General features: G+C 43.1%; 6 protein-coding genes across 9 annotated transcripts; 1 reads left to right on the forward strand and 5 right to left on the reverse strand.

The window, feature by feature from the left end:
* The first annotated feature begins 2,377 nt into the window (after positions 1 to 2,377).
* LOC115564207 (uncharacterized) lies at positions 2,378 to 3,158 on the forward strand. The gene has a single exon (XM_030388243.2). The coding sequence runs from the start codon at positions 2,504 to 2,506 to the stop codon at positions 2,999 to 3,001; it is 498 nt and encodes a 165-aa protein (XP_030244103.1). The 5' UTR covers positions 2,378 to 2,503; the 3' UTR covers positions 3,002 to 3,158.
* A 1,000-nt stretch (positions 3,159 to 4,158) lies between these two features.
* On the reverse strand, positions 4,159 to 6,810 carry LOC115564205 (glycerophosphocholine phosphodiesterase GPCPD1). Its single transcript, XM_030388241.2, has one exon. It carries the CDS (start codon positions 6,537 to 6,539, stop codon positions 4,455 to 4,457), a length of 2,085 nt encoding a protein of 694 aa, XP_030244101.1. The 5' UTR covers positions 6,540 to 6,810; the 3' UTR covers positions 4,159 to 4,454.
* Positions 6,811 to 7,379: 569 nt separating this feature from the next.
* Positions 7,380 to 8,421, reverse strand: LOC115564206 (uncharacterized). Its single transcript, XM_030388242.2, has 3 exons — positions 8,095 to 8,421; positions 7,919 to 7,985; positions 7,380 to 7,855 (listed from the first exon to the last, which is right to left on the reverse strand). Exons 1-3 carry the CDS (start codon positions 8,248 to 8,250, stop codon positions 7,539 to 7,541), a joined length of 540 nt encoding a protein of 179 aa, XP_030244102.2. The 5' UTR covers positions 8,251 to 8,421; the 3' UTR covers positions 7,380 to 7,538.
* Positions 8,422 to 9,093: 672 nt separating this feature from the next.
* Positions 9,094 to 16,782, reverse strand: LOC108650233 (glycerophosphocholine phosphodiesterase GPCPD1). 4 transcript variants are annotated; one of them, XM_030388246.2, is made up of 2 exons: positions 16,432 to 16,782; positions 9,094 to 11,432 (listed from the first exon to the last, which is right to left on the reverse strand). In XM_030388246.2, exons 1-2 carry the CDS (start codon positions 16,477 to 16,479, stop codon positions 9,528 to 9,530), a joined length of 1,953 nt encoding a protein of 650 aa, XP_030244106.2. In that variant the 5' UTR covers positions 16,480 to 16,782; the 3' UTR covers positions 9,094 to 9,527. The 4 variants fall into 4 exon arrangements, with proteins under 4 accessions (XP_030244106.2, XP_030244105.2, XP_030244104.2 ...); XM_030388245.2 differs by lacking the exon at positions 16,432 to 16,782 and adding an exon at positions 14,006 to 14,444; XM_030388244.2 differs by lacking the exon at positions 16,432 to 16,782 and adding an exon at positions 12,410 to 12,973.
* Positions 16,523 to 18,920, reverse strand: LOC108650234 (tRNA (uracil-5-)-methyltransferase homolog A). The gene is made up of 4 exons (XM_030388247.2): positions 18,616 to 18,920; positions 17,263 to 18,556; positions 16,891 to 17,194; positions 16,523 to 16,827 (listed from the first exon to the last, which is right to left on the reverse strand). The coding sequence occupies exons 1-3, from the start codon at positions 18,817 to 18,819 to the stop codon at positions 16,899 to 16,901; spliced, it is 1,794 nt and encodes a 597-aa protein (XP_030244107.2). The 5' UTR covers positions 18,820 to 18,920; the 3' UTR covers positions 16,523 to 16,827; positions 16,891 to 16,898.
* A 117-nt stretch (positions 18,921 to 19,037) lies between these two features.
* Positions 19,038 to 21,414, reverse strand: SmydA-2 (SET and MYND domain containing, arthropod-specific, member 2). The gene is made up of 3 exons (XM_030388239.2): positions 20,132 to 21,414; positions 19,470 to 19,731; positions 19,038 to 19,403 (listed from the first exon to the last, which is right to left on the reverse strand). The coding sequence occupies exons 1-3, from the start codon at positions 21,293 to 21,295 to the stop codon at positions 19,096 to 19,098; spliced, it is 1,734 nt and encodes a 577-aa protein (XP_030244099.2). The 5' UTR covers positions 21,296 to 21,414; the 3' UTR covers positions 19,038 to 19,095.
* Positions 21,415 to 22,122: the final 708 nt, after the last annotated feature.

Consider the following 22,122-nt stretch of genomic DNA (forward strand, 5'->3'; position numbering starts at 1 on the left):
GTATGTATGTATGTATGTATGTATGTATGTATGTATGTATGTATGTATGTATGTATGTATGTATGTATGTATGTATGTATGTATGTATGTATGTATGTATATATGTACTATATATATAGTATCATTTAATAAGAAAATTGTAGGTTGATATTATGTGTATATATGCGTTTTCTGTTTAAACTTATCATTCTACATATAGTATATATATAAAGTGTTATCAGTTTTCATTGGTTTTCTGGTATTTTGCGGCATATATGCTGGAATTGTTGGCATTTGCTGGGAGTTTAGGGCTGGCTGCGCGGTTTGTATCTGCGGTTTCTCTGGTCTGACAACTCGGTCGCCCCACCCCACCCCCACCCCCTTTCTCTCTCACTCGCTCACTCACCCCATTCCTCGCTGTGTTCGGCTTCGCTTTGGCAGGCTGTTGTTGTAAATTTCTGGCTGCCATTCGTGAGCAATTTAATTGAATTATTTGTGCGCCGAATGCTCTGCACAGCCAGCGACGGCCCCTCTAATTGGCTGGGCAATGGAATGAAGGCCACGTCTGAGGCGCTGGCGTTTAATTAGCTCGTCTGGCACTGTACGCACTCTAGGTGTACCGCAGTAGGGTTAAGCTGCTTAGCTCTCACTGAGGCGGCAGGCGACAGGCGGCAAAACGATGCCATCCATTATGTTGAAGTACGACGCCCTAATCAAATTGAGCTGCCAACGCAGCATCAACCTTTGCCAGTAACTGAATTTGTGTGTGTCTATCGGCAAATTGAATTATCTTTGACAGACATGAGATTATTTGCGTATCTATCTAGCAAATAGACCTACATACATGTAAACACCACAGAGACACTTTTAATATGCAGTTGAAGTCGCATCACTTTACTTTGTATATTACATATAATTTGGCTTATCAGCAAGAGCTTGTCGATTAGCGCTCACGCTATTGACCTATGTTTCAGTAGAAATCGTTATCTTTGGCTGCTACGAGACTCGTATAGCAAGCAGAGCTGCCATTGATGAATCTATTGTCTTCCATTATATGAATAAATAGAGATATAGTCCCTACTTTATATGCATTATTTGCCAAAGATTACGATGGATTGGAGCTAAAATAAGCTAGCGTCGCAGAGCTCCAGCTGCGATTAATAATTAACAAACTATCGCCCATTTAATCGACTATCTATAACAACAAATTAAGGGAGAAAAGATTAAAACATTTGGAGGATCAGAATATCTAAAACATATAAAACAGAATAGAAGAAAGTTAATTACTTATTTAGTAAGTCTAGACTGAAGCTGCATTTACTGACGTAAAAGTCCTGTTTAGAATTTAAAAGGTCTAAACTAAATGCGCTATAGATTCGAGGTTAATAAATGTATTATTATTCTGCTTATATATGAGTGATTTTATTTAAAGTAATTCAAGTTAATAAAGTTATTGTCGTGATTAATTAGTAATTATCTTACAATTTAATGACTTCTATAAAGATGATTGGCATAGCAATCTCTATCTCTGCTATTGGACCTGCTTCGCGCTCCACTCAATCAAGTTTTCTCTGCAACCTCAATGCTCACTCGAAGAGTAATCTGAAGACTTGTCTTTGCTTGCAATTGAGTGTTTGAATAAGAGAGAGATTAATTTGTGCAGCCCTCGTTACGTGGCGATAATTCCATATGGCATCGCGGCGCAGTGTTTATTGACATGGGCTGGCCTGGCTTGTTGGGCTGCTTGTCATGTCTGAGCTGCCATCAGCACGTCGCACACGTAGGCGCCATTTTTGAAAATAGCGTCAACGTCGGTTCCGCTGCGGCAGCAGCTAAAATTTTAGGGTATATGTGGGTACGTTTGAATTGAATCGAAATGGAAATCGAATGGCTGGCTCTGCTTATGAAGTCGTTAGCGCGTCTCCTGCCGCCGGCTGCTGTCGTTAGCGATATTGGCACATCGTCGAAAATAATTGCCGGAAATACAAAAGGAAAGCGGCAATGGCTTTGCCCGTGGCTGTGGCTCTGACTCCGACTCTGACTGTGGCCCTGCCTCAAATGAAATCAAATAGAATGCTGCGTGTAGGAAAAGACATTCGAATAGATTTTCAATTTTCTCATCATCTCAGAGAGAAGCACCACAAGCAGCTCAAATACGCATCCGACTCGCTGCCATTGTCCGTCCCATTGTACTCCGCCTACTGGCTTACAGGACGTATGCTCGGCTACAATTAATTACGATTTTTGTGCAAGTGCGTGTGTGTGTGTTGCCCTTACTTGAGTGGCTTCTTTTCAATTTCGATTGTGTGGATGGCGCCCGGGGTTCATTGACTGTCCGGCTAAGCTGACCAAGCGCAATCGCCGGACTGCAGCTGCCCTATAAAAACCAACGTCCTGTGCCTGCCAAGCAACATTCGCAACCGGAACAGCCGCGGGCTCGCAACACCTTCGAGAAGCAGCAGCCACAGTGCACATCCTCATTCAGGAGCTAGCGATCAGGCATCATCCAAGCAGCTACACTAGCATGGCCTCACTGCAGTTGCTGCTCTGCTGTGCGACAACCCTACTGATTGCCAACGCCTTGGAGCTGACGCCCCACCTGCTGAGCGCTGCCTCTAATGATCCGGCGAACAGCAAGGCCAAGACGCAGTACACACCCTTTCCGCTAATCGACGACGACGTCGATGTGGAAGCCGTTGAGATACCGCTAGATGTGGACCAGGATCAGGATAACGGCGACTCCACCCGCAGGCATCACTCACTGCCGCCAGCCTGGCTGCAGTTCGCCGACGAGCCCGTCCAGAAGCCGCGTGTAAGCAACAAAGCCTCCTTCGTCAAGCTGCCCGCAGGACAACAGCACAAGCATCCGCACGGACACGGACATGGCCACGGCGCGTGCACCATTGAGATAACCAGCAAGGTTCCAGGCCTCTGCCAGCCCATGAATATGGGCGTGGGCAGCGCCTGCATTTCCGGTGAATTCATGGAGGTCTACAGCGGGTCACACTGCAGTAATTTTTAGAGCCCGACTGCCTCTCTCTATGTGCCTCTGTCTCTGTCTCTCTCTCGCTCTTTAGTGTCTATGTTTAGTGGGTTTAATGGAGGAGTACGACTACCTGGTGCGCGTTTTGCAAATAACAAACAATAATATTTGTATAAATAAAGTATATTTAAAAACATTCGCCTTACAATTCTATTATGTTGAGATCAAGCTTACATATGCTGAATAGTTCAAAGATTTTCAGCAGCTTTACAGAATTCGTATACTCTACATGTAGTTATATATGTAAATGATTATTTATACAAGTATTTGATTTATACATTTTATTTTCAACATTATATTTTTCTCCTGAATGATTAGTAGTCATACGAATTGTAGTATATAAAATAGTAGTATCCATAAAAATGGTAGTAGACAGTAGTCATAAAAATAGTAGTAATCATAGAAATCAGTAGATAGTATCCAGGAAATAGCAGTATTCAAATAAATAGTAGTAGTCATATACATTGTAGTAGTCATATAAATAGTAGTAGTTATATAAATTCAAATTGTAATAGTAGTCTTGGAATTAGTAGTAGACATTCAGGTAGAAGAAATTATAGAAATGCTACAAGTTTTAAAAATAGTAGTAGTAATAAAATATAGTAGTAGAAATAAATAGTAGTAGTCATATAAATAGTAAAAGTCAGTAATTTTAGAAATATATAGGATCAGTCATAAATATAATAGTAGTCTTAGAATTCGTAATAGATATTCGGGTAGAAGAGATTATAGAAATGCTACAAGTTTTTAATATAGTAGTAGTAATAAAAATAGTAGTAGAAATAGTAGTAGAAATAGTAGTAGAAATAGTAGTAGTTCCGTAACTATTCCGCAACATTTTTGAACACGTTTATCATATTATTATAATTTTTTACTACACATCATATAAATACTACTACTACTACTATATGAATAAATCTATGGAATAGAAGCCTATAACAATTACACACGGCCTTTTAACCTTTAAGCTAAATACGAATTAAGATTTCTAATAAAATCGTTTTCAGTTTCCAAGCAAGCTATACCTTATAGTAAAATATTAAAAATAGGGCTCTATATACATTGCAATATTATGTGATTAATTTTGTTTAACTAAAAATTACAAGCTGCACATAAACACCATACCAATATCAACTAACAAATTAAAAATCTACTCTATATATAAATTTAAAAATCTAACAAATTCAAACGTAAGCAGTTCCTCATATCAAGACAAATCAAACTGTTATTTATGCCTATAAATATCATGAGCCTCAATCTCAATCGAACTAAAACCAAATATAGGATCTTTGCTTTAACATTTAAGAGAAACTCATTTTCTCATTTCGGGCTAGACACCTAAATCTGATCATAAAAACCTCAATCAAGTAAAAACACCCTAATATAGAATCATGCTGCTTAATCCAAATGTGGACCCCGTTCAGAAACTTACTCATTTCCTCATTTTGGGCCAGACCGTTGGCTTTGTGGGCTTGGCGCCCGGCACTGTGCTGGAGTTGCCAATGGCCACGCATTGGCCACCGAACACCTCCAGCAGCTGGGGTGCCCGGAAGAAGGGGGCGCGCTTCCATTCGCCAGGACCCACGCGGTCAATGTGATCGTAGATCAGCCCGGTGGCATCGATGGCACGAAACAGCTCCAGTTGCTGCACATCCTGCAGAGCGCTGCCCCAAACGAAGACGACCTGCATCAGATCCAGTCCCAGTTCCAGCAGCTTTTGCCTCTGCTGAAAGTTGTTGACATGGGCCGCAGTGCCGAGCAGCTCGGCGCTCTCGGCAAAGTTGATGGCTTGCAGAAATGATTGGGTTCTGAGATCCATGTACTTATCCCAGATGTCCGTGCGGCCCGTGGTCATCAGCATGACCGGAAAGGCTGTTTGCTTCAGCCGCATCATGGTGCAGATGTCGGCATCGAAGCTGGCGAAGATCAGCGGCCGCCCGCAGCCATAGTGCGCAGTCACCTCGATGATTCTGTCCACGAACACATTCTTGTTGAGCGACTGCGTGGACTCCAGGTCGCCCGAGGCCATCAGCTGCGGCCACTTGACTGCCACGATGAGGCCGAGGCTCTTGGGCAGCGCCTCGTACACCTCGCTCAACTTGGGAAACAGTCGCTGTGGCTGGCTCACGTTGCGCACATTCAGGTGTGTGTACTCCTGCATGCTCCAGCTCGTCAGCAGGAAGACGCGACTCGCCTTGAGCTCCGCATAGCTGAGCTCCCGCACGAGCACGTAGCGGAGATCGAAGGGATCCTCGACGCGCTGCGCATTGGCCCGCCTGGTGGTGTAGAAGCCAAAGCCACGCCAAACCACCGGCACGTAATCTCGCGTCAGCTGCACATCCAGGTGCACCATGTCGCCCTTGGCCCGCGGCACAGCCAGAAAACTTTCGATGGTGTTCTCCACGAGCGCCTGATGGCCGATGCCCAGGCCGCGGTTGCCCACGTCTAGGGTGGGCCAGTTGTTCGGCCAGTAGCGCTGGAAGCTGACGCGCAAATTGCTGCTGGCAGCATTCGGCATGGGTCGCACCACCAGATAGGGCAAGGTCAGCTGACCTATGACCTGCTGGGTGAGCTGACCCTGGATGGCCAGCTTCAGAATGCCGCGACTGCCGCGCAGCTGCTCGGGCAGTATATATGCCTCGCCCAGCGGCATCTGGACGGCGCCGGCGTCGGGCTCATAGATGGTCAGCCCAAAGGCATTGGACACATCCAGCGCCTGGCTGATGCGAAAGATAACAATGGCGCCTGGCGCATACTTGACGCCTTGGCGACCCTGCGGCCGAAAGGACGAGCGATTGTAGGCGTACCGCGACACCTCGATCAGCGCATTGTCCAGCACGCCCAGCGGCCGCAGCTTGAGGCGCAGCTTCTGCTGTGGGCTGGTGAGGCCAGCGAGCAGGAAATGCTGCTGCCAAACAAACTTCAGCTCGATGACGTATTCGCGCTGCAGCCAGCCGCGCTCCAGCGAGTGCCCGCCGCCCACCGATCGGGGATAGGCCTCGCCAAAGACATCCACGCCCGGCGGCCGATAGATCTCGTAGGTCTGCAGCATGCGCGCCACCTGCTGCGCCTCCCAGCGGCGCAGCACACGTTGGCCGGCGGCGTTCAGCGTATAGATGAGATAGCGATAGTAGACACGATGGCTGGCGCATATCCAACGACGCAGATACCATTTGCTGCGCTGCTTATTCTGGGCGCGCAGCGTCAGCGCCTTGGCAACATTCCAGGCACCCAGAGCCGGATGATCGCCGCTAACAGCGATGAACTCATCGACGGCCAGCTGGAGGTCGGGCCGCAGCTCCAAGTTGAATACACGGAAGAAGGGCAGGCAGAGAAAACTGCGCGCGGTTAGCTGAGCGGGTCGATCGCTATCAAAGATCTTGAGGGCCTGCAGCTGCGCCTGGCCAAACACAGACGATCCATTCAGAATGGTCGAATCAGCCGCTTTGCAAAACAATGGCCACAACAACAAAGCGATCCTATAGAGTATGCTAATTGATTTTAGCACTCGGTACATTTTCGTTCTTCTCCAAATTAGGCGGCAGCGGCAACAGCACCATCATTTCGCACAAAATGTCAAAGAAATAAAAGAAAGAAAAAAAAACTACAACAAAACTTGTTTTTTTTTTTTCTATCAACCGCACAACGCTAAGAAGACGCTCTTCTTGGTTGAGATCTTAGCCCGGCGCTAACTGACGATCGAATGAAAGAATTTCTTAATGTTCAGCACAGTTTTGTGGCTGGTGAAGCAGTTCCGAAAGCACTGAAAGAAAAATTGCCAAAGAACTATTGAAAATAAGCAAAAGCAATCATCAGATATTTTATAAATAAATATTATATATATAGAACAAATTTTGGCATTTATTTCATTTTAATTAAAATATAAATATAAAACAATATTAGAATTAAGTTTAGATTTTTTAATAGACATACATTATAATTTTAATTAATTTATTTTATTTTTTTAAATTACGAAATGAAACTGAGAATCGTTTTGGTTAAATTTGGTATTTGAATTTTCTAAAAGTGAAAATATAATTACGTGGAAATATTTCACTAGAAATAGTTTAGTTTAGACTTTATATAAATGTGTATTTTTTTTTAATTATATAAAATAATATATAATTATGATGGCATCAATTGCATTCAAAATATGATATATGTGCATAAAAATATTTCACTTGAATTTATTTTAGATTTTTAATAAATATTTATTTTTTAAATTTTCTATCACTATTAAGAAGTTCTCATAACTGAGTCTTAATTTGAATTTTTTTTATTTTATAATTTAAAAAAAAGATGTTATTTTACGTCAATATATTTCGGCAGAGAATGTCGCTCAGATTTTTAAAATATATTTATTATTATTGTACTTGAATTTTCTCTCAGTGTACACATTTTAGTTATTCCTCTTTGGGCTTGATTAATAAGTTGCCACGAACTAATCAGGTTGGCCCCGAAAATCGGCATATGCAAATTCCGCTGGTCGATGGGGAAGAAAGTTGGCAAGAGCAGCTCAGATATTTTTGTCGACAACGAGAGGCCTCAAATAATGCGGATTGTAGCCCAAATGCTGGTACTTGGACAGGTGCCAGCGCTGAATGGGCTCTTTGGAGTTCCTGATGCAGGTTTCCTTATTGACCAGATGAAAGTCATCGATCGATAGCTTCACGGTTTTCAGATAATTATCCACCAACTTGATTATTTCCCGTGATGGATACTCACGGCGCGTATAAACAATCATTTGCTGTCGGAAAAAGGGCAGCGAGCAATGCAGCTCTACGGCAATTTCACTATAGTCCGTGTAGGTGATGCGGTTCCAATACATGTCCACTGAAAGCCGTTTATAAGCGTAATGAACTATTCGATTAGTTCTTTACGAGAGCTTCCACTTACTCCCTTGAATCAAACATCTGTTGATTACATCCGGGCGCGTGGCGTAGATAAACCAAATGCCCTTCATCTACAAGCACACACACGCACATATGTATAGTCAATATGTATATAGCTCAACTGTTAATGAATTATTGTAATTATTTATCTGGTTCGAGATCAAGACACACTTCATTCACCTGTTCCTCGATCACTGGAAACTCTTCGTACAGACACTTCCAAGCGCAACGCAAATCCAGAAGTGACGCACACAGCGCACACAAAAATAGATTCCAATGTGGCCCCAAGCGGCGATTCGCAGTCAACATGGTCTTTATCTTTAGCTTCATCTGCATGCAAATGAGTCGCTCCACAATTGAGCGTGGGGCACTAGGCCGCGGCTAACTTGTTTCATATTATTACCAATGCTTTCTCGCTATCTTCATGGATCGAAAGAATTCGTCAGAGATTATTAAATAATGCCATATCGAATTTATTAAATGAATATTTTCTCTATTACTCACTCACACTCTCACTCACGCCTGCGCAATTGTTTCTCTCTCTTTCTCCCTCTCTCTCTCTCTCTGTCTAATTGCTCTTCTTCCATTCTGGGGTTCCCAATCTCTCTGGTACCTTATTATCTGTAAATCACCTTCAATCTGTCTCCCTCTTTTGTTCGGTCTCTCTCCCTCTCTTTCCCTCTTGTGTTACGCATACTTTTATATCAAATTTAAATGTTTATTTAAATGTGTATTTAAATGTATTTAAATTTAATTTAAAGGTTTGTTTAAATTTGATAAATATTGAATTGATTTCTTTTGGGTTTTCAATATATTTTTATTGCTTTTTATTCTTTGCAGAAAGCTCCTATTTAATTTCTTTTTTTTTTCTCTTTTTTCATTTTTGTTGTATTTTGTTAGCATTTCATACCAAACGTTTTTTTTTTTTCTTTGTTTTACCAACATATTGTCACATTTTAAATCATTATAATATAAATTTAAAGTATATATCAATCATTCTCTTTTTTATTTTTACATAAAGCCATGTCCGTTTGCTTTTTTTCTCATTTTTTTATGAATGAAATTTATAGCATTGTCTTTTATAATTTATACAAAAATAGTATTTTTTTTTTTTCATTTCTTTTCATTGTTCATATGAAGCAGAACAAGGATTAAAAATTTGAATAGCAGTTAAGCATATAAATTTAGTTAAAAGCTTTTCATTTTAATTCTTTCATAGAAATTAGTAATTTATATAATTAATTTTTCCTTTCCTGAGCTCGCCAGCGAAACTTTTCTGTACAATTTTTGCTTTCGGCATTAATTTGAATAAATATAAAATCAATTTGCTTAGAACGAAATACAAATATAGCTTCAATAAGACTTAAGCTGAGTTCACATTGATTATTACAAAATATATATATATAAATTTGTTTCTCTGATATTTACATTCTATGGATAGGTGCGCAATAGTATATACAAGTTCTGGTTATTTGGTGTAGATCGCTAGCTTGAGTAATCTATTTTCTTTTTTTTTTTTTTTTGTGATCTCAGTGTAATAATTAAGACTATGTTTATGGGCCCATCCCAATGGCCACCCTCAATACCCATCCCTCATCTCCCGGTTTCCCCACTTACATTCTGCATTGAGCCTCGAACTCGGCGAGCAGAGCGCTGGAATTGAAGAACGATCGCTGCTTCGTCTCGGGCATATAGAGATCGCTGCGATCGTAGCAGGTGGCCGTGGCTCCAATTTCCGTGAAATACTTGACGCGCTCCTTGGAATTACAGTCGTCTCCCCAGATGACGATTATCTGGCCCTGGACACGCGCCTGCTCCAGCAACTGGGCAGCGTTCTCGCCCAGAAAGTCCTCGGCATGTGGCGCCGTGCCGGCCAGCTCGAAGGCCTGAGCATTGTTGACTGCGGCCAGGAAATTGCGCGTGCGCAGATCACTGAACGGCTGCCACTTCTTGGTCTCGCCCTGAGTGAGGAACATGACGGGGAAGATGTTCTGCTTGAAGCGCAGCATGGTGCACATGTCGGCATCGAAGCTGGAGAAGATCAGCGGGCGGCCGCAGCCAAACTGAATGACCTCGTACAGCACACGATCCGCAAAGAAGTTCTTGTCGATGGTCTGCTCCGCCTCAGTGCCGCCGCCCTGGCGCCGCTGCGGCCACTTGATCTCCACATCGATGCCCAGCGACTTGGGCAGCTGCTGCAGCACGTCGACCAGTCTGGGGAAGATGCGATGTTCCGGCCGTGGCTCCGCATTGTGTGCAGGATACTCCATCACCTTGCCATTGACCACCGAGAAGATGCGCAGCCGCTTGAGCAGCTCATAGTTGATGTCCTTGATCAGCACGTACTCCAGCTGCTCGGGCTTCTCGATCAGCTTGCCCGGCGGCGCAGTGCGCAGGCCAAAGTCGTGATAGATCACTGGGATCCCATCAGCCGTCAGGTGCACATCCAGCTCCACCATATCCGCATGATGTGCATAGGCGCTCAGGAACGAGGCGATTGTGTTCTCCCGCTCCAGCGGCGCCTCGGCAATGTAGCTCTTGCCATTGCCGCGATGGCCCACATCCAGGTTGGGCCAGCTGCGCGGCCAGTAGTGGGCGTAGGTGGTCTTGAAGTCCAGCGGCGAGTACTGATATGGCTGCACCACCACATAGGGCAGGCGTAGGCGAGCCAGCGTCTCCTCCGGCCGCTCGGCGGACTTGATGTGCAGCTGCAGCAGTCCCTCGCTGCCCACCAGCTGTGCGGCACTCAGGCTGGCACTGCCCAGGAGTTCTTGGTCCAAGCTGTAGCACTCCAGCCGGAAGTTCTGCAGCATCATGCGATCCAGGGGCAAGGTGATATGGAAGATGACAATATCGCCTTTCGTATACGAAACGCCATGGACCGGCTGCAGCTGCAGTTGGCTCTTGCCGTACAGCTGCTTGCTGTACTCTACCACCAGTCCGGCGGACTCCTCGACGGGCACGATTTTCAGCTGGACATGCTGGGGATCGAAGGTCTCAATGTCATGCACCTGGAACATCTTCTCGCCATTGAACTTCAGCTGTACGATGGCCTCGTGGTTGAGCCAGCCCCGATGCACCTGGGCCGAGCTCTCGTCCAAGCTGGTCAAGCCGAAGACATCCAGCGGGCCGTGGCACTGCTGCTCCGGGCAGGGATGCAGCACGCGCGGCTTGAAGTGTGTTTCCCAGCGACGGATTTGCTTGTAGCCCGCCGCGTTCTCAATGTAGACAAAGTAACGGTACTCCAGCTGACGGCAAGACTGCAGCCGCACATTAGTCTGCCAGGTGAGATCGTCCAAGCGCTCGAGTGGCACACAGCGCGACAACTGCCACTCGCCCAGGGCCTTGGCATCGCCAGTCAGACCCAGTTGCTCCTCGGGTGCCAGCGGCGTCTCCAGCCGTACATTGAACTTCCTCATCGTGGGCCTGCAGTTGCCAGCCAGCGAAGCCGACTCGAGCAGCTCGTTGCCGGTGCCGCCATAGTTGTTGGCAGTGATGGCTGCTGCAGCATCGGCGCACTGTAAAACAGATGAGACGACAAGGCCAAGGATTAGTGAGATGGCGAGCATGGCGACAACTATGAAATGCGCGCAGCAACTGAATGCCAAAAGCATCAGACAGCGGCTAAAATACACCGAAAACTAACTGAACGATAAGGAAGCTGCGACAGCGTACGAATCAGTTATATTATTAGAATATGGATCGCAGGTTATCAGATGCGCTTCATCAGCTCGTGACTTTGGCGCAAGTGCAAACAGAATCACGTGTTGACCCCTCCCCCCAGACGAGCTGCGATTGCGATGATGACTTCAAGAATTTCTAATTACGCTTTAATCAGCCACTAGTTCAGGCTGGCTAATCAGAGCAGACCCAATTGTCGAATGTGCTACGATCTATATGTATATATGTACATATAAACATGTTGACTGTCTTATAACATACATATGTATATGTGTATATATGTACATATGTACAGTATATGATATACATATATACACTATGTTTACACGACCGACACGTGTCAACCGAGCAGAACAACGCATTGCGATCTACAATTCTATAATATATTTATATATATATATATATACATATATACGTATGTATATTTAAAATATATAAATTGTGGTCTTTGTACCCGAGAATACATGGCTAAACAAAGAAAACAAGGAAAGTGTGGCGTGTTTGTGAATACAAACTATGGAAGTCAAATATATCAACAACTACAATATATAAAGTATTTCTAAATAAATCTAAGTTTAAGCTAACTTTTTACTACAATATAAAGATGCGAATAAAAATTGTAATCAAAAACGGATATTTAATATAAAAAACGTTATAAGAGCACACGCATATATCTAAATTCAACTCTATGAGTATAAATCAAAATAAAGCTTATCACAAAACAATCAAAACTTTGAACTTCTATCAAAGAACTTTTGAAAAAGCTAACAAAAACGCGCGCGCGTTTTAAAACGCACTGTCGCGCGCGATTTACCTGTGCATAGAAACGCGCGCGCTGCTGCCAACACAATCGATGTACTTGTCGCTGTAGTTGTAAACAACGTTTCATGACGTCACTGTGGCGGCTGCCCTAGCAACCAAAAGCGAAATGTTTCTAAATTTATGCATACAAAAGCGACACTTATTTAACGGCTCTTATTGTTGCCACGCGATCACGTGTTAGGGTCGCGATTTTATTTTGATCAACTGGGACGTCGAAATTTATAGAATATTACAATTTCAACAGAAAGAAGCGCCCACGCAGCGCGAGTCGAATCGGGCCAACAGAAACATCGAATGCGAATGGCCAAAATTTAGCGCTACAAGCCAAAAAATCAAAACAGCAAAAAAAATTAGCACCGACTTTTTCGGGAGAATCGTTCTATAAAATTTGGCAGCTATTACGATGCCAACTATATATACCTATATACTAGTTTGGCTTAGTTTCCGTATGTTGTTTTTGCTTTTTTTGTTACTGTGTGTTACGTCAATCATTTGGCCAGGCCCCTTGCGCTCTTGGCACAATTTTGCGAAGCCTTGCTAAGGCTTTCAGAACAAAAAGTTTTGCCAACAACTTCTGTAGCAACAAGAAATTTCCAAGAGACTTAAAACACCTGAGAGTATGAAATATATACATACATATGTCTATAATTTAATTAATATTTTTTTTTGTTTTTGTTTTTTGTCGACTGATGAAATAAGCCTAATTTCGCTAATAGCAATGTTTTTCGTCTTAATATCTTTGGCACGTGTTGCCAACCAAACTCTCTCTTGCTTGCTCTCTCACTCTTAAGCAGCTGAGCTTTTGCACTCATATGTTTTTTGTTTTGGGAAATTTCATGTAAAAAGCTCTTTTGGTACATTCTCTTGACTCTTCTCTCTATTTACATGCAGCGTAAAAGACAAGTTTCTTACCATCTGCCTAATTGTGGTTATTTAAAGGGAAATCGCGTTGTTGTATTCTCAAGATTAATTGAAATCGATACGTTCATAAATTAATAGTTTATATTGGGCTTGTAAATTGAATAAGCCACAATCTTATCGAGCAACAGATTCAAGTGCCACTTATGTGAACAAGTTTTTGCGACTCGAAACCCGATAGCAACAGCGAAACTGTGGCATGAACACGTGACACCAACAATTTGCAACATGTGGCAAAGCTTTTTGCAGAGAAAGCATAAGGGCCAAAAAGCAATGGGGCTACAGTTGCAGATGAGTCAGCTAGCAATAATCAATTTTCTGTTATTATAAACAAGTTATATATGTAGAGAGAATATGATATCATGTATAAATAATTTCAAGGAAGGCCTAACTAACACAAAAAAAAGAATCAAATGGGGACACAAGTAATGCGCAGCTCATGTTTCATCTAATATACGTGAAAGTACATGATTTTCTAATCTATATAGTCTATACTATATATTCTTATATACTAAGTATTTAAATTTGACAAGCAGCTTTGACCTTCAGCTAAAGCAAAATGTCAAAAGGTACAATGGCATTTGCACATTGCACTGCACATTGACGTCAGATGGAGCCAACTGCGATGTAATTTACTGCGATATTAGAATAAATCCTTAAGGATATTTACATTTTGCATGTGCTCATCGAGCGATTGGATTTCCAGCGGTGTTAATAACATGGGTACAGACATCGTAACTGTGGCACAGATTTCGTTATGTATATATATATACTCTTTTGAGCACACAGTAATATTGAATGAAGAAATTATAAGTTGTTTATCACAGTTAAGTTTTCTTTGTTTTGTATTTTTCTCTCTTATTTTGCACAACGCGTCGTATGCGCAATTTAATGCTTAGCTAGGCAAGCATTTTGTACTAGGTTCAAGTTTTTGGTGAATTTCTTCAAGTTGATTGAGTTGTTTTTTGTTTGCTTGACTTGTTTGTATTTAATTTTTTTTTAGTTAATATCCTTTGTATTTGGTGGAAGGACGTTCTAGACGTTCCGTCGTCGTTGACCGACGTTGCATTCGCAACTGTTCCCAGCGCTTTTGTTGTGCGCGCAATTTAAACGAATTCTTTTTATCGTAAAGAGCTCGTGAGCTGCAAAGCTTTTGCTGCCTGTTTTCGTTGTGTTTGTGTCTGTCGACGACGTTGGCGGTTTGTTTTGGTTTTCAACTTTCGGGGTACAGTTGCGGCTTGGACTTTTTATTATAAAATGTTGTTGGCCTCAGCTGGCGAGAACAACAAAAACAGTTCATACAACGTGTATACTAGACTAATCTAGATATATGTACGTATATATAGCCGACTTTATGATACCCTAAAAATAATTGCTGATAAGCCAACAAAGAGGCCAACAAAGAGACTCAAGTCATTAAATTTTTGATGTATGCATATAGACATATATATATAATGTACATTGAAGTTACTCAATATTCGCATTATGAAAAATGATTTCCCGTTCATACCTCTCATTCAGGTCAGTGTTGGGTGCATCCTCACATAGTCAATTGCCTATAGGGTATAAGTAAAGCGTGCAAATATTTGTATACAAATGCCTTATAAAACACATAGCAGCCACAGCTGAAAAGCTCAACATCAGCAAACGGCACACAACAAATGCCAACTGTGAGAGTGAAAGAGAGCGCGTGCGAAGAGCGAGCAGCAGCAGCTCAGTCTCACACACAGTCGCCGTCAATCACGCACTGCTTCAAACAAAAACGTGTTGGTCGTGTGCTTGGCGTCGGCGTCGCTGTTGCAGCGCACGTGTAAAGTTTTCGGTTGCAAGGGGCGTGCTTGTCGGGCCCCTCCTAATGCCGTTGCTGTGTGAGCTTTTGCTCTCAATGCCTGGCCGCGTCTCTCTCAAAAGAACCGGTTTGGGTCGGTTGTGCGGTCATTGTTTTCCTGTTGTTTGTTTACGTCGGCCGCCCATTCGAGTTGTTGATAACGCATAATAAACATTTCGTACGAGCTCGAAAGCTTTTTGCCCCCGTGTGCAAATCGCTTTGAATCCAAAGCTCTGCAGTCAAGGTCTTTCCTCTATGCGAGCAACGATCGTAATTATAGGCTCATGAAATCAGATGTGCGTGTTTGTGTGTGTTACCAGGCAACGCCACGCCCCACAACATATAAATATAAACATACTAGAGTAGATTATTTCAGATGAGCTGATGCTGCCTTTGTGACTTCGTTGCTCTATTTGCATAGTCGCAGCTCTCGATCGTTTTTCATTTGATTTATGTAAATTGTCTCTTTATTTTTTTGTTTTTATTTTACTGCCACCTTCGCTTCGGTCGTGTTTTGTTTTGTTTTTAAAATACATTTCACACTGCAAACACCTCATCAAAGTCCAAAGTGCAATTTGCTGCGGATAGTCTGCTCTCATAATTATATATGTATATAAATAAATCTTTATTATATATGTACATACATATGTATTCATAAGTATGTACATATACAGACAAACATAAACACATGCCCACATACAAATTAGTTTATTGACTATGTACGTGCCCTCGATCACTTCACACACTCATTCGATATTCTGGCATTGGTTTGTGTAAACATGTTTTGAATATTGTTTTGCCGTTACATTGTGACTTATTTTTGTTTATTATTTTTGTTTTTTTTTTTTTTGCAATAACAAAAGTTGTTTACCCCATTGAAAGCATTGCGATAATATCTCTGATAAGGCTGAAAATTAATATACAGCTGATTAGCTGTGTAAGTTGTGCAAAGTTTAAGTACTTCGTAATCTTATTTTTACAGACCGGCTATTAACGACTATACTACACTCGCTCACACTAGAGCTTAACCCTGTCTATTTACAGCCTAATGAGTTGACTATGAATCTTAACATGAAAGAATATTTGTGAATCCCTCTTTTATATACAAATTAAATCTTTTATATTAAGCTAATTAATTAAAGTATTTACAATTGTCAAAATTTAATTATATAAAGTTAAATAAAATAACTTTGTTCATATATCAACATTCTCGCATCTACATGTTAAGATCGTACTAATTTCTCGTATGAATATGTCAAAAGACATACCTGATCAGACATGTCAGCGCGCGATTCACTACAGGTGCACGAGTGCATGTATGTATGCAAATTGAAAGTCGAACGCAGTTGGGAGGCGCAAGTGAAATTTACAATTTGTTTTCACTTGTATTTTAAGCGATTCGCGCTTTTTAGGTTGGCAAACAGTTCTTATCAAGGGATCGTATCACACTGGCGAGAGTTGGGAATATTACTGAGCACAGTTCTTAAACTATTTAACAGGAAGTCGCATTTTCGCAGCAGACGCCGGAACAACGTAAATACAATTAATTCAATTTAAAACAATAAAATTTGCTACCCCAGGCCGCACAAAGAGCCGATGATGGATGTCAACATCGAGATAAGCGACAGAGAGGCGCACAGAGCAGACAGTCAAGCGAGAGAGGTCTGTAATAAAGTGATTATCAGTGAAAATGGCATCAAGGTCCCATATGTATTGAGAAACTGTACCGTTGCCATCACGCTGTTGCTGCCAGCGTCTCGTTGCACTCTTTTGTGCTCTCCGGCTCCACAGACTCAGCTGGTGTTGTCTTAGAGTCACGCTCAAACAAGATGACCAGCTCCGTGTGTGTTGTGTGTGGAAACATGTCGACAGCAACAGCTGTCTTCGGATAGAACGGCTCCCCTTTGTACTGCTTGGACTCGGGCCGAGCTAACTCAATAAAATTGCGCTTGGCACTGTTGGGGTTGCATGACACATAGACCAATCGCTTGATGTCGCTCGCTGAGCGAATTGCGGCTATGGAGCGTGTGTCTGCATCAAAGGAGAGGGAGAACAAAATGTTAATTCAATTATCTAGTTAGAGTCCATCAACTACCTACGCAGTCCAGCGCGAGGGGGATCCACAACAGCTATTAAATCAATGGGTTTGCCCGGCTCCTGGCCATACACGGCCTCACGCACCATGCTCTTTATATAGTCGTCGGCGTTGCCCGTAAAGAACTTGCAATTCTTGATGCCATTCGTTTCCGCATTATGCTCTGCATCCTTGATGGCATCCGGCACAATCTCGACGCCCAGCACCTGTTTGCAGTGCTTGGCAAAGGCCAGGGCAATGGTGCCAGTTCCGCAGCAAATATCCAGCATGATTGTCTCCTGGCTGGGCGCAGCCAAGTCGATAGCCTGCTGATAAAGGACATCGGCGCCAGCGGTATTGATTTGAAAGAAGGCCAACGGACTGATGCGGAACTGCAGCCCTTGAATGGTGTCCGTGATGTGCGTGCTGCCCGACAGATGGGTGACAGGATTCACCATTTGCCCCGCCTCGCGATGCTTGACATCCTGATAGTAGAGCGAAGTGCATTTGTGGGTTTCGTTCTGCTCCGGCTGCTCATAAAAGGCTTTCAACTCCTGCTGCAGTTCTAGCAGCTCAGCTTCGTTCAGATTCGACGAGTATATGCCAGCCACCAGCATTAGTTCACCTGTGGCACTGGAGCAGCGCACCATCAACTGCCGGAAGTGGCCCACATTGCCATCGGGATTGAATGGCTGAAATTTGGATTGTCTGACCAGCTGCTGGAAGCTTCGCGCCGCCCACTTGGCTTGAGCTGGCAAATGTGGCAGTTCTTGCACCTCGGCCACCTCCACGGAGCCATCACTGTAGCTTCCCAGACGGAAGCCTACTACAATCTCTCCTGCGGCATTTTTGCCCACTGTAAACTCATTCTTGTTCCTATAGCCTTGCACAGTGGGCGAGGGCAGAACGCCCTTAAATTCAAACTTGTCCAGATGAGACTTGGCATCGGCATTCAGACGGCTCAACTCCTGTGTGTATTTCTTCAGCAGAGCAGACATATCCTCTGTCTTTTGCTCCAGCTGCTGCTCGTAGGGCATCTCAGCCAACGGACAGGTGGCCTCCACGGCTGTGCGCTGTCGCTTCGGTTTGACATCGCTGTCGTTCGCTTCCCCACGCCGTTTCTGCAGCGGATCGGCGGATGCTTTAGCTGCCACCGCTTTCAATATCTTGCCCTTCCATTTGTACCCGTTAAGCGTTTCCAGTGCCCGCTGCTGATCCGCCTGACTGCGAAAGCAAACGAAGGCAAATTCTTTGCGGTTGGGTGACTTTATTTTGGTCATGTCCAGCTTCAGCGTGTTCTTCAACAGCTTTTTGAGCTCCTGCATTGGATTATGAATATGTTATTAATGCAGACCTCTCAACTGCTGTATTCACTCACCCCAATGCCAAAATATCCCATATTCTTCACTTCTATTTTATAGATTTCCGAAGTAAATTCACTTCGCTCCAAATAATCGAATTCATTGCCGGCTTTTGGCTCTACTCCATCTGCAGCTGTTTCCACTTGTTGCTCCTCTGCTTCTTTATTTTCAGGAACGGCTTCGTTTGGCTCTGGCTGTTTCTCTACTGCAGTTGCACTCATTTTAACTGTTTTGTAAACAAAATCTTTGGAAAGTATTTAAAAACGTGCAACACGTGAAATTGTTTAATGCGTGCAAGAACTATCGCTAATGTACGATAGTTCGATTTTTACATACGCATGTGGTGGCTAGTCGATTAATGCACAGGGGCGTCGTTCACGCGTTGCCAACTATTGCAAATATTCAAACGCGAGAACCGCCAAAGTTTCTTTATGAAGCGAATAGTTGAAAATGATATTTTATTAACACGTTGAATGATGAATAAAGTTTTACAGTTGTTAAGCATTGTTTGTAAATCGCTCCAGTGCCGCATCTAATATTTGTTTTCTTTCTGTTAGCAACTGTTGCATCTCCGGCTCGTGTTTCATAATATTTGTGATTTCCTCCAAAATTTCGGCGGCTTTCTTCAGCTTCGCCTCGCATTCACTGGCCTCATCCAAGCGCATAGCCTGCGCCACAGTCGCCTCCTCCAGGGCAATCAGCAAGTTACCTCGAAAGATGCTCCAGCCGCTATCAAACAGATTCGAAATCTCCAATAGCTCCTCGCAGAGCTCCACTTTCCGCTTGAGCGAGGCGTCACTGAGCTCTATAGGCATTGATGTTAGATTATAGGATATTTATATGTTTCTTAGTGTAGGTAATTTAGTCTTACCGTCCATGCCAAAGCCTTTTACATTGCCATAGATCTGCGTCAGGGCATATTTCGCTTGCAGAATATGCGTATTCGTCTCATGCAGCTCCACGCGATGGCGATAGAGGAAATCCTCGAAGCTCTGCGGCGTTGTCTTGTCCAGCGATTCCAGCTCTGCCTCTATTTTCGCATCGTTTATCAAGTATTCCTTCGCGGATCTTATCACATTGCAAACCTCGCACCGCCAGTTGGCGGCATTTTGCAGTGGATCCATTGAGATGAACTAAATAAATAAATAAAAATTAAAATAATATGAATTATTAAATCAATAAACATATGAATAAAGAAATCAATGAAATAATTAATAATTAAGTAAATAAGAATAAATAAATAAATAATATATTAAAAATATAATAAATAGATAATTTAAAAAATAAAATTAAAAATAATAAATAATTAAATAAATAAATAAAAACATAAATTAATGTAAAGTAATGTATAAAAAATCAAGTATCAAATATAACTGAATTCCAATAAATAAGTAAGTAAATTAAAAAATAAAATAAATAAATAATAAATAATAATACATAAATAAATAATAAATAAATAATCAAATAAATGTATAAATTTATGAACTAAATATAAATAAATATAATATATAGCTGAATTCCAGTTAGAATTACCTTTCCCACTTTACACTTGGCACACATATGTGCGCCTGCATAGGTGCCCAGCTCGGTGGGATCTGCACAGCGCGCACAGGCGCACTCAAAGCACTTCACCTGCTTCAGGTGCAGCCGCCTTTGGATGGTGCTGCGCAGCTGTTGCGTGTAGGAGATGCTGAGGATTTCGCCCTTGGCAATCGGGCGTTTGGCCAGGAACACGATGTTCATGTCGTCGTCGAAGCGATGCCGCATATTGGGCACACAGTCGTGCGAGAACATGGCGCCACCTGGGAACAGGCCGCGCACCTTGATGCGATCGCCCGCCTGCCGCACCTCGAAGGCGTTCGTGTCCAGTATGGCAGCGATGCGCAGGATGTCCAGGTCCGGCCACTCGCGCAGCCCCAGCACCGTCTTGATGAAGGAGATTAGATTGGCGCGCAGCACCTGATACAGCGGCGTCTCCAGACGCTCCTTCAGGTGATCCTCGAGCTCGCACAGGCGGGCGAATGCCGCTGGCTTCGACTGCTTCAGTTGCATGCAGCGCAGCAGCATGATCACACAATACGCCGACTCCTTGCCCACCGGCTGCCCCGGATTGTAGTTGATCTTCGACTGAAACTTGCTGGCCGCCATCAAACGACATTCGTCCACATGGAATGCGGACTTCTCGCACTCCGGCCCGCACAGCGGCCAGCTGCAGGCGCTGCATTTGTAGTAGTTGCGGGCCGGCTTCTGCGGCGGCAACAGATTCCTGTGGCAGCCCAGGCAGATGGGCATCGAGGCCACCTTTGGGCCCAGCACCAGCGGCGCCTCGCGCATGATCAGCTCGCCCATCCTGATGTCGCGCGTGGCACGCAGATGCCTGCCCAGCAGCTCATTGCTGGCCAGCTCGTAGCACTTGCACTCCGATTTGTGGCCTCGCTTCCAATGCTCCTTCTGATGCTCCCGGCTGCAGTAGACCACGTTGCGGCAGGCCGCGCACAGCTGTGTGGCATGTGCCTGGCAGTAGGCACACTTCGTTGGCGTTGTCATCTCCTGATCCCAATCCTGGCCCCAGCTGAACACCGATATCTTCTCTCCGCCTGTTTGCGTAACGTTCGACGTTTGAAAATTCACTGAAACAAACAAAAAATTTCTTTTGTGTCTCTGGCGCATCCGCGCGATCTCAATCTTGATCTTCATCTCTTGTCACTTGGCACACGACGATTTATTTTAAGACCCCGACCGACTCGAACAATACACAATTTGTGTGTCGAAATACATATCCACACACACTCTCTCTCTTTCCCTCTCTCTCTTTTCGACTCTTCCGCTTCATTATCTCTCAGTTATGCTCTCTTTCTCTAATATAATTGCTCTATTTGTTTTACTGTATTATTAGCTATTTAAAACATGTTGTTTTAATAAAGCTATAAACATAGAATAAGATGTTCACCAACATAAAGCTAATTATAATTGTACGATAATTATACGAAAAACATTTGCTCGAAGTCGGACTGAACAGAAATAGTAAAATAAATTGTCGTCTGCAGAAAATGTCTCCTGAATTTCTATAAAATATGCCCCAAATGTATAATACTGATTTTTGTCTATAGAAAATATCTTCTAAATTTGATTAAAAAATATTTCTGAAATTGCCATAAAAAATAGTTTCTGCACAATTTACTTATCAACTGCGAAATTCTATTCCATTTCGATCCAATTCTTTAGACGTGATTATATTTAGTTCTTAAGAAAAAAAAAGCATTTATTAACACTCTATCTGGCATCCATAAATTGACTGTGATTAGCTCTAATTATAATACAAAATGGAATTTAATTTATTAAAAATTTAGCCGAAACTATGGATAGAGTCAAAGAAGAGGCCATTATACAGCAAATGAGCCAACACATGTTTGATGTTCGAAGAGAGACCTGAAATGGTGATAGAAACTCCTAAGTACAGCACGCACTTATATCGCATAGAACTCCAACTCCAACTTGAGGGCTAAGGCTGAGCCATGCTCGAT

Source organism: Drosophila navojoa, chromosome 4 (assembly GCF_054131105.1).
Source record: "Drosophila navojoa isolate 15081-1374.11 chromosome 4, UAZ_NAV_1.0, whole genome shotgun sequence".
NCBI lineage: Eukaryota > Metazoa > Arthropoda > Insecta > Diptera > Drosophilidae > Drosophila > Drosophila navojoa.